At 40.7% G+C, this 12,500-nt stretch overlaps 2 protein-coding genes across 2 annotated transcripts in view; one reads left to right on the top strand and one right to left on the bottom strand.

Moving 5' to 3' along the window:
- Window positions 1–12,500, top strand: part of LOC138945937 (uncharacterized) — a 67,134-nt gene that overhangs the window by 41,765 nt on the left and 12,869 nt on the right. The window lies entirely within an intron of this gene.
- The window catches only part of LOC138945948 (uncharacterized), a 3,424-nt gene continuing 1,996 nt past the window's right edge, over window positions 11,073–12,500 (bottom strand). Inside the window, exon 2 of the mRNA XM_070317485.1 lies at window positions 11,073–12,241. Coding sequence (XP_070173586.1) covers window positions 11,195–12,241 — 1,047 coding nt within the window. The 3' untranslated portion in view covers window positions 11,073–11,194. The remainder of the gene's footprint in view (window positions 12,242–12,500) is intronic.

Below are 12,500 nucleotides of genomic sequence, written 5' to 3'. Positions count from 1 at the left end.
CACACACACACACACACACACACACACACGTCGTATATATATATAGATATATATGTGTGTGTGTGTGTGTGTGTGTGTGTGTGTTAGAATGATCTTAAGAATGATCATGTATTGCCAAAGTAAATTAGCACGAGCAAGCAGCAAGATCAAGAAAAGAAAAAGTACTGAAAGAGAGACAGAGAGACAGAGAGCCAAATATTGTGTTATTCAAAAGAATAGGAACTCAAAGCAATCACGAGAACTTAACACAAGGTTCATTAGGCATTCAGATCGAGGTATCTTCATTGCTTGATTCGAAGTCATAAGTGTACCTTGCCAATTAAATCATTGCTCAATCAGCAGCCTAGCTACACATTGGAAGAATAGAAACTGTCGTGTTTTTCCTTTCTTCACTCTCAGTCGCAAAGGAGACACAACGAGTTGTGTAGGTTCTGTAGAGTATTAACAGCTGGAACAACGGTGACAATATCTCTCAGCACAGTGTAAGAAAGAACAAGTGCAAGACTGGTAAAGAACAACCATACGTGTGCGCAGCCCTACTTATATAGTTAATGGACATACGAGAATATTCGGGAAACATCGACACTAATCTGGTTAGATCTACACAGTTCCGTCTGTCCGATGAGCGTCTACGCTTACGTCATGAGTGACTGCGCACTTAATCAAAGTAAGTTCCATAATGTTCTTTATCCTTCCATTCGATTCCAGTGGTATCTAGCGATCTCCACAACAGAAACAGACATTTCTCCAAAACAGAACAAAATAATACACACTAAACGCTCGTAATGCTCCAGTTTAAAAGGAAAATCATTGCTCAATCAGCAACTTAGTTGCACATGGGACGAGTAGAAACAGTCATTTCCACAAAACAAAAATAATACACACAAAACGCTCGTAAGGCTCCAATTTAAAACGAAAGTCACTACTCAATCAGCATAAAAAACCCAAGAAAGGTAGGTTGTTGGAACGTTTGTTATTGACAAAACAATACATTCACAGATATTTCGACCCAACGGTCTTTTAAGTGAACAGACAAACAAATATTCACACAAAACTTATCTTGATAGTTCTATTAGTTTACGTCCACTCGTCAGGAAACCGAACGAATTAATCTGAAATTTTTTATTCTGAATTTTGGAACGTTGGCAGTCTCTTTGTTTTTGGATTTGCTTAATCAGCAGCTTAGGTGCACATGAAACGAGGAAAAACAGTTATTTCTACAGAAAAAAAAACCACAACACAAAACACTCGTAAGGCTCATTTTAAAAACGAAAATCATTGCTTAATCAGTAGCTTATAGTTACATACTGGAAGTGTATAAACAGTCTTTTCTACAGAATGAAACAAGTCACGTAAGGCGAAATAACTACATTTAGTCAAGCTGTCGAACTCACAGAATGAAACTGAACGCACTGCATTTTTTTCACCAAGACCGTATAGCATCGTCAGTCCCCCGCTCGTGAAAAAGGCTGTGAAATTGACAAGCCAATACAGCGCGGTAGTGGTTGCGCTGAGCAGGATAGCACGTTTTTTCAGTATCTCTGTTCTTTTTAACATTCTGAGCTCGTTTTTAATCCAAACATAACATATGTAGACTATATGTTTTTGGAATCAGAAACCAACAAGGAAGAAGATGAAATTGTTTTTAAATCGATTTCGGAAATTAAATTGCAATCATAATTTTCATATGTTTAATTTTCTGAGATTGTTTTTGACCCGAATATAACATATTTATATGTTTTTGGAATAAGGAAATACTGAAGAACAAGATGAAATTTTTTGGATCGTTTTGTAAAAAATAAATTTTAATTAGTTTTCAGATTTTTAATGACCAAATTCATTAATTAATTATTAAGCCTCCTACCTGAAAAGTCCGGCCTTTGTTGAAAATTTGTTTCAGTACATATTTTTGGTGTGATTTCCGATTGTGAAAGGTTCGGGAAACTGATCTTTTGTTCTTCTTTGATGTGTTACGGACTCACTCTGGACTCAATCACTCACGGACACACGCACAAAGACATGACACATCTTTCTCTCCATTTCGTTTCGTCCACAACAGATGGCAGTGTGACAACTGCAGAATACTGGCATGGCATACTTTATTCCTCTGTTCTCTTTCCTCCTCATCTTCGCCTACCCAGCCGAAGCCGGGTGGCCACAAGCCACAACATACAAAGTTGACTACATTTTGTCAGTTAGTGGATCTCACAACAAGACATGTCCACTCTCTCTCGCGTCTCTCAGAGTTCTCATCCACACTCTCACATGCACACACATAATTCAACTTTAGCTAGAGTAACAAAAATACAATCAAAATCCTAGTAACTATTAGTAACACAACACTCTAAGATAATAAGCCATTCCATTGGTTAAAGACAAGAAGAAAGGGGGTGGGGGTGTGTGTGTGTGTGTGTGTGTGTGTGTGTGTGTGTGTGTGTGTGTGTGTGGCTAGATTAAAACCTTCCAACCAGAGCTGGCAGCTCATCCGTATCAAATTCAAAGAAATTCACACCCTCTTGACAAAACGCCGACTTCCCCATCCCAGTCAGACTGGCGGCACATTACATAACGGACCACCTGCGGGCCCAAGGTACCCAAGTCAAATTTTATTTTCAGGTAACCCCATGGGGGTACATAAAAAGAAAAAAAAGGAAAAAATTGAATAAATACAAAAATACAAGACCAATAAAGAGAGGAATACAGGTTATTCCATCAATACATACACACAAACCTGCTCCGTTGTAAAAATAGAATATCAAATAACTTGTTTTACAATGTGGAAATCAAATGTCCAAAATAATCGTTCTCGTTGTATATGGCGTAACATTAAGTGTGGATACAAAATAAAAAATAAAACCACAATCTGCTGTCTAAATCATTATTTTTTTCTTGTTTTGTGCTGTGTTTTTTTTCCCTATCAACACCTGTTTAAAATTCTTTTGACAATACTTTTTTATTTGTTGTTGAAAATAAAAGTTGAAATTTTATTACATTTGGATTTTTTCGATACTTGAGTGGGATACATTTTTGTCTTAATTCCTTTGAAGAAACTGTAGTTAAACACATAGTGGAATTCATCACCAATATCGCCATTATTGCACTTGGTACACACTCTTTCCCTCTGTATTATATTTATAAACCTTCCTGTCTGAATTGGTAACTTGTGGTTTAGCGTTCTAAAGCGCAAAAATATAATTCCCAAATTGTGTGGGAGTACTTTCAAATAGTTTTCGAGCATAAACGTCTGTTTGTAAAGCCGATAGTTATAAAACATCTCACTAGAATTTAAATCAGAAAACCATATCTGTACATATTGGTCTTTCAAACACTGTAATGTTTTTAGTTTGAACCAGTGGCTAGAACAACTCAGCTTCCACTGGTGTATCCACATTCCACTTAGGCCAAGGTTATTCAACGTTGTTTCTATACACAACAAATATGGTGATTTATAAATAGTCTCTACATACTGGCGATACAAAAATCGATATACTATACTAGAAAACTTATACCTGCAACTAACATTCAACAGTTTAAGCCAAAAATGTAACATTCTATTTTTCGCCAGAATTTCCAGTGGGTACTGTCCAGTTTCACCATAGACCATTTTGCTGGGAGTTGACTTACCCAACTTCAAAACAATTTTATAAAATCTTAATTGCAGCTTTGAAGCTATATTTAGCATACCAGGAGACCATACTTCACATCCATACAATAAAATTGGCACAATCATCCTGTCAAACAATTTATAACTGGATATCTAGCTAGGGGTAACATTGCATAAACGAATGTGGTAATTTTTCGTATTTTCCCGCGAGAAAATACTAATACTTTTGTTTTTCCTGAATTCAGACGTAAATCCCAATGCTCGCAATACTCAGACAGAGTATTTAATGCCAACTGTAAAGCTTCTGCTGGCTCTGCCATGATGATTGTGTCGTCGGCGTACAATAAAAGGAACATCTTTAACATTACCATTTCTTCATCTTCCTCCATGGCAAGAGTTCTTACGTCATGTGCTAATGATGGCAGGCCTTCGATACTCTCTGACAGAAATGTTTCTAAGTCATTTAGATATATGGCAAACAATACTGGTGACACATTTTCACCCTGTCAAACTCCAGAGCCACAGTGAAAATAATCTGATCGCTCTTTATGAAACATCACACATGACTTGGCTTTACGGTACATCTCTTTCACAACCGAAAGTATGCGTCCATTTACACCAGAATCCAACAACTTTTGCCATAAAAATGATCTTTTAACATAATCAAAAGCTTTTTCATAATCGACAAATACGCAATATAGTCGCTTTTTCTTGAACAGGAAATAATCAATAATACTATGCAGGGTGAATATATGATCAGTGGTTGAGTGGTTAGCATGAAATCCAGCTGGTTCAGGCCCAATAATTGAATAATGCTCAACAAATGCAGTCAATCTGTTGTTCAAAACACTGATAAAGAGTTTCCCAAAACAACTCAGCAAAGTGATCCCTCTATGATTAGAAGGGTTATCACTACTTCCTTTTTGTTTATAAATTGGCATCAATAAACCAATCGATCATTCGTCGGGCGTCATACCGGAACTCAATATAATATTAAACAACTTTGTAAACACAGTAATTAATTTTCCTGAGGATGCTTTCAAAAACTCATTAATCACTTGGTCGTTACCACATGACTTATTATTTTTGAGGCAACGTATGGCTTTAATAATTTCATCTTATGGAAAAGGCTGATTCAAAAATGCATTTTCCAAATCACCATGGACATGATCTGTACTCGAGTCATCAATATCGGCGGTATCTATAGTAAACATTTTTTTAAAGTGTTGGAAAAAAGTCTCACAAGAAATTCGGGATAACAATTCTTCTTTCTCATGTTTCTCATTACCATTAACAATTTTCCAATATGCCTTTGGGTCTCGGGACTTAAGTGATCGTGTTTGTTTTATAATCTTCGCTTGGTGTGCTTTAAACTGTTAATTTATTTCCCTTTTATAATCATGGCTAGCTTGTGTTCGGGCATCTTTGGTGTACACTTTAAAAAAAATCTGTTGTGCAAATTTTTGGCTCGAAAAAATATCTTCCTTATTCTTTCACAAGTTGAATTTGCTCTTGTTTTTAATATATCATTAATTTACAAAACAATTTCATTGACTTGTTTAGCTGACACTACGTGTGTGGCCGACAACAACCCATCCAACTCTGTCTCGAGCTTATTTTTATCCTTATATCGTCAAAACCAAGAATTATATTCTGCTTCTAAATGTTTCTCCCATCTAGGCCCACCTCTGAGGGGCAGAGATTCGGCTGGGTGAGAGTTTGAATCGCTCTCAGTGTCCCTTACAGTACTGTGATTATTTACATTTGACTTTTCTTCCCCTTCGCACTCTAATTCAAGAACAAGGGGACAGTGTACATCTGAAAACAACTCGCAAAAATCAAGAACCTCAAACTCATTTATGATATTCAACATATCAACTGATATCAACACATAATCAACAACGCTGACACCTTTACATGTGCACTTCCCAACACCATTATCTACTCCTGTGCGTCCGTTCACAATTACCATATCTTGAAATTTACAGAAGTCCAGCAGTTTGTAACCAAGATTGTTGGTACCTGTATCCTGTGATACTCGCTTTGGTAAAACAATATCACGCTGGGTGTTGGCGCTTACATCACCAACTTCATATGGCATATGCCTGTTACAATCAAACAAATCCTCACAGGTGTCTGGCAGCGCACCAGTTCTTGCATTGAAATCCCCAAACAAACAGATACTTTCATATCCGATTACCAGGGACTGTTCTTCTAATTCACTAAACGCTTCCTTATTTTCATATGGCGACCCTTCCGGCGGAAAATATACAGCGCCAAAGAGCATCTCCTTTTTAACAATTCGCTTATCCAATTTGAAATACAAAACATTATCCGACAGTTCAGTATCAACAAAACAATAATGTTGCCCCAGGGCACTTTCAACTCTATGTTTTTTATCTTTCATTTCATAGACAGTTATATATTGAACTAATTCTTTTTTAATTAGCAGCAGTAAACCGCCAGATTTGCGCCTAAATGTACCCCTGTTCTTATAAAATGCTACAATACCAGGTATATCCACTATATCAGTATCGTCTAGTTTACTTTCTGCTAACACAACTATGTCATGTTTACAAATCATAAGTACAAAATCAGGATATTTCAGCTTTGGCATCAATCCCCCCACATTCAGTACAACAAATGATAGTAAATATTACCAAGAGTAGTATACGCTGAACCGATATCTGCAAATTCATGTACAATGTTTACATCTTGGGACATGCCTACAGCACCGTCATTCACACACCCGTTATCTGTAAAGTCATGCTCATTGTTTACATCTTGGGACATGCCTACAGCACCATCATTCACATACCGAGGAGAGCAGCTTGACATCAGAGAGAACGAAGACTTGCTTGAAGTGGATAGACACATACAGCGAAGGGCGTTTACGATCAACAGGTGACTAGACATGTGCATATCAAAATTTAACTTAGAACCGATAATGACATTACACAAACATAAAGCGATCGGCAACAAAGACTAAACTGGACAATGACAATAGCTTACTCTATGATTGGTGACTGGTCGCCCTGGCACACGATGAACAGGCCAATGCATTAAATTCACGAGTCCCCCGAAATCGGCGTATGGCTGCCTGAGTGGCGGGGTAAAAACGGTCATACACGTAAAAACCCACTCGTGCTTAAAACGTGAGTGAACGTGGGAGTTTCAGCCCATGAACAAAGAAGAAGGAGAAGAAAATACACGAGTGAAAGATGCGGTATTTTCGATTTTCTTGCCTAGAAAAGTAGATCTTTCATGGTTATAAGTATACTACCAAGTAGCAGGGGCATTTAGTAGTTTATGCGTATATAGTTTGATGTCAACTTTGACGAAATGCCTGAGAAAATCTCCTTTAAGTGAGCATACCCACACACCACGTCGATGTCCTGGGTACAAAATCGGGTGTAACAACCGTCTGGGTACGTTTCTTTGGGGTAACGTGTCTCCACCGTGTGTTTTTGCATGAGTGGCCTTTTACGTGGCCTTCTTCTCCTTCTCCCAATGAGTAAACAATCCAATCCAATCCACGTGCACTCGTGTTTTTTGCACGAGTGGCTTTTTATGTGTTTGGCCGTTTTTACCCAGTCAGTCAGGCAGCCATACGCCGCTTTCGGGGAAAGCATGCTGGGTATTTTTGTATTTCTATAACCCACCGAACTCTGACATAGATGACAAGGATTTTTTCGTGCGCACTTGGTCTTGTGCTTGCTTGTACACATGAGGAGGGATAAGGCACTAGAAGGTCTGCACATAAGTTGACCTGGGAGATCGGACAAATCTCCCTCCTTAACCCACCAGGCGCGTTCGGGATTCAAATCCACGACCTTCCGAATGGGAGGCTGATGTCTAATCCACTGTGACAAGGTCAATGCGCCCGTCGACCATGAATCGAGACGATGGTGGTGGTGTATGTATCTATCTTTCTATATATCTATATATCTATATACGACTTCTGTGTGTGTGTGTGTGTGTGTGTGTGTGTGTGTGTGTGTGTGTGTGTGTGTGTGTGTGTGTGTGTGTGTGTGTGTGTGTGTGTGTGTGTGTGTGTGTGTTCGCGATGCACGGCCAAAGTTCTCGATGGATCTGCTTCAAATTTGGTGGGCATATTCAGGTAGACCCCGGACACAACCTGGTCGATGAAAATTTTCAACACGTGCTCTCAGCGCGCAGCGCTGTACCGATTTTGGTTTTTCTGTTCATCTTCCCAGATCCATTCCCAGTAACTCTTCCTTATCTTCTCCGGTGTTTTGCGTTTATCTCCCTTCCTTCGTGTGGCGTCAATCCATATTCCCGTTACTATTTTTAGAAGGTCACTGTCCACAACGCTCAATCCATATTCCCGTTACTATTTTCAGAAGTTTTCCTTCGTGTGGCGTCAATCGCGTACGGTGCGCCACTCACCCGGCGAAGCCGGCGTACGGTGCGCCACTCACCCGGCTCTACTTCTTCCCGGCGAAGCCGGCTACCCGGGTATTCATCTGGTATATATATGTATATATGAATGTATGCCTGTGTGTGTGTGTGTGTGTGTGTGTGTGTGTGTGTGTGTGCGTGCGTGCGTGAGGGTGTGTGTGTGTGTGTGTGTGTGTGTGTGTGTTGTCTCTAATCCGGTAGCTCAGTTGGTAGAGCACTGGACTTGTGATCGGAAGGTCGCAGGTTCGAATTCTGGCCGGGACGGACACGGGTCAACTTTATGTGCAGACCCAGAGACGGAAGCCATGTCCCACCCCCGTGTCATCACAATGGCACGTAAAAGACCTTGGTCATTCTGCCATAAGTGCAGGTGGCTGAGTACACCTAAACACGCAGACACCTGGGTAGCGCGACTCCGTTGCTGCTAGCTTTCCACTGGGAGGAAGCGACCCGAATTTCCCAGCGATGGGACAATAAAGTAATGAAAATGAAAACAAGTCGCGTAAGGCGAAAATACAATATTTAGTCAAGTAGCTGTCGAACTCACAGAATGAAACTGAACGCAATGCAACGCAGCCAGACCGTATACTCGTAGCATTGTCACTCCACCGCCCGTGGCAAAGGCAGTGCACGTGGAATTGACAAGAAGAGCGGGGTATTCGTTGCGCTGAGAAGGATAGCACGCTTTTCTGTACCTCTCTTTGTTTTAACTTTCTGAGCGTGTTTTTAATCCAAACATATCATATCTATATATTTTTGGAATCAGGAACCGACAAGAAATAAGATGAAAGTGTTTTTAAATTGATTTCGAAGAAAAACAAATTGATAATAATTTTTATATATTTAATTTTCAGAGCTTGTTTTTAATCCGAATATAACATATTTATATGTTTTTGGAATGAGCAAATGATGGAGAATAAGATGAACGTAAATTTGGATCGTTTTATAAATTTTTATTTTTTTTTACAATTTTCAGATTTTTAATGACCAAAGTCATTAATTAATTTTTAAGCCACCAAGCTGAAATGCAATACCGAACCCCGGGCTTCGTTGAAGAGTACTTGACCAAAATTTCAACCAATTTGGTTGAAAAATGAGGGCGTGACAGTGCCGCCTCAACTTTCACGAAAAGCCGGATATGACGTCATCAAAGACATCAAAAAAATGAAAAACACGTTCGGGGATTTCATACCCAGGAACTCTCATGTCAAATTTCATAAAGATCGGTCCAGTAGTTTAGTCTGAATCGCTCTACACACACACACACACACACACGCACGCACGCACGCACGCACACACATACGCACATACACCACGACCCTCGTTTCGATTCCCCCTCGATGTTAAAATATTTAGTCAAAACTTGACTAAATATAAAAAAGAAAATATGCTGAGAGAGAGAGAGAGAGAGAGAGAGAGAGAGAGAGAGAGAGAGAGAGAGAGAGAGAGAGAGAGAGAGAGACAAGACAAGACAAGACAAAATCTTTATTATCGAGGGTAATAGATAAGCAAGAATATTGCTTTTTTACATCCAGCCCTCGCCCTAATATAGGGTCAACAAGAACAGAAAACAATATAATCAAATAACTATCACATCAAACTTATAATACATTATATATATATACAGATATAAATTAAAAAAATTGTCATGCTGCATTTTAAGTACAATTTCCAATAATAAATATGTCAATTTTTAACATATCTTAATTTAGATCTGCATATTATTATAATTTAGCTTAACATGCACATACATTTTAAATGAATTGTTGAACCATTCAGCACATGTTTAGTTGCATTATGTGCGACATATAATTTTTTTTGAAGCTGTCTGTGTTTGTTTTATGCTTAAGAAAAATAGGAGAATAGAGAGGGAGAGAGAGAGAGAGAGAGAGAGAGAGAGAGAGAGAGAGAGAGAGAGAGAGAGAGAGAGAGAGAGAGAGAGAGAGAGAGAGAGAGAGAGAGAGAGAGAGAGAGAGTGCATACCGGTACGACCGAAGAGAAGTGAAAAATAAATTCCTGTTGTGCAGCGGGATAAAGTATTCTCTCATACCTCGGAGATATACCTTCACTCGCTCGCAGCGACGTCACGTGACATTTTAGATGGTGGAAGAGAATGCTGTCGCTTATTTTCCTTCTGAGGATGAGGGTTTAACATGGATCGGGAACTTACAGGACAACCGCGGCTGTGGTTGCAATTTTGGATAGTTCTTTCCGTGAATGAGCATCGTTTTAGTCTTAACTGAACTCAGAAGGAAAATAAGCGACAGCATTCTGTTCCACCATCTAAAATGTCACGTGACGTCGCTGCGAGCGAGTGAAGGTATATCTCCGAGGTATGAGGGAATATTTTATCCCGCTGCACAACAGGAATTTATTTTTAACTTCTCTTCGGTCGTACCGGTGTGTAATACCTCAGGAAAAGGAGAGAGAGAGAGAGAGAGAGAGAGAGAGAGAGAGAGAGAGAGAGAGAGAGAGAGAGAGAGAGAGAGAGAGAGAGAGAGAGAGAGAGAGAGAGAGAGAGAGAGAGAGAGAGAGAGAGAGAGAGAGAGAGAGAGAATTAAACTGAACTGAACTGAATTGAACAGAACAGAACTGATCTTTATTTGACTTGGACTAAGGTTTCAGGCTGGACATTTTCTGACAATGTTTCGTTGATACGAACAACACACACACACACACACACACAACTTAATCAAAAGATACTGAAGCAAATAACATAAAACACTACTTTCTAAACACATTGTCTTAAGAGGACGTCGATGTCGACGACGACCCGTCGCGATATAACCTTGAACGGTTGAAAACGACGTTAAACATCAAATAAAGAAAGAAAGACGTCGACGACGACGACGACGACGACGATACTGATGGTAATGATCATGATGCAAGGAGAACATATGATTATGAACAAACTCAAATGCACAATGTGAAAGTCAATAGAGAGAGAGAGAGAGAGAGAGAGAGAGAGAGAGGGAGAGAGAGGGAGAGAGAGAGAGAGAGACAGAGAGAGAGAGAGAGAAAGAGAGAGAGAGAGAGAGAGAGAGAGAGAGAGAGAGAGAGAGAGAGAGAGAGAGGGAGAGTGGAGAGAGAGACAGACAGACAGACAGACAGACAGACAGACAGACAGACAGATAAATAGACAGACAGACAACTACAACCAAGTAAAATTCAGTCTTCCATGTCCAAGTAAGGGTTATAAAACGACAGATACTGTCTACTTCCTCTTGCGCTTCTTCGTCGTCCGTTGTCTCCTATATGGAGGTGTCTTCTTCGTGCACTCGACATTCTTGTAGCTTCGTCGTAACTGTTCCTGTCGATGTCCGCTATCACTTGCCTTACAACGCTCATATCAAGGTCATCGGACACTGCTTCTGGAACAGGCGCAAACACTCTGTCTTCTGGACTATCTAGAAAATAGTCTCCTGGCGTGTTGGCGTAGTATTCGTGCGTTGGTATACTGTAGGAGCCTCGTTCGTCGTGTCTGCTTGTATCGCTCGGAGCCAGCACGTCATCGTCCTCCTCGGCATTGGGCCAATAATTGTGGTGATCAGCCATTGATCGAAAAATGTCCTCCACCTCATTATCCACAAAGTCGATGTTGTCAAGGTCAGCAGCCACACCCCACGCTGAAAACCCAGGAGAGTCTGGATTGCGCCTAGCACCCTGCTCGAGCTCAATGTCCTCCAGGATCTGCATCTGAAGCTGTACGTCTATCGCGTCCAGGTTCACGTCGTTGTTGGGGTTCAGACTGTCCTCTAAGGTTCCGTTCTGCCTGAACAGTGTGTCCCCGTCCAGACGACCTGGGGGCACGCCCTCCAAAGTCGAAAATAGGCTGGCGGCATCGAATCCAGACCCATCGTCGAGGTGATCCCAGTAGGGAGGCGTACTCTCTAAGGCGTCATCCGACGACGACAAGCTACTCGGAGACTGTCGCGGCCACCAACGAAACCGCAGTGCCTGGAACGTCTTTTTAGCCCTCTCCCAGAAGTCTTTCTCCTCCGTGAGAGCAGTGAGACCTCCGACGGGGATGTTGACGATCCTGCGGCAGAGCGGGCAGGGGAAGGTGTTGCGGTCGTCATCGTTGTGCCTGACGAGGCCCTCCAGACAGGCGAGGCAGAAGACGTGTCTGTTGCCGCAGGGCAAGGTGCGGGGGTCTCTGGGCACGTCCTGGCATATGGCGCACTCACCGTCACGCCCTCCCCTCTCTCCTCGCTCCTGCCACAGAGAAACCATGTCACTAGCTTTCATTGGGTTTTTATTGTTCATAACTCCTAGTAACTTCACGTTTTGTTTTCTTAATAAAGTAACTAAACGGTTTATATGAACAAAATTCATGAAGTAAAAAAGCAGAAGAAAACAAAGAACAGGTTGAGACAGAATACAAACATTAACAAACTAACAAAATAAATTAAGTAGATGTGCAACGCCAAGGCACTGCATACCCCAGCGAAAGACAAACCTCTCTCTCTCTCTC

Source organism: Littorina saxatilis, linkage group LG13, assembly GCF_037325665.1.
Source record: "Littorina saxatilis isolate snail1 linkage group LG13, US_GU_Lsax_2.0, whole genome shotgun sequence".
NCBI classification, from domain to species: Eukaryota; Metazoa; Mollusca; class Gastropoda; order Littorinimorpha; family Littorinidae; genus Littorina; species Littorina saxatilis.
This window is presented reverse-complemented; position numbering and strand designations above follow the sequence as displayed.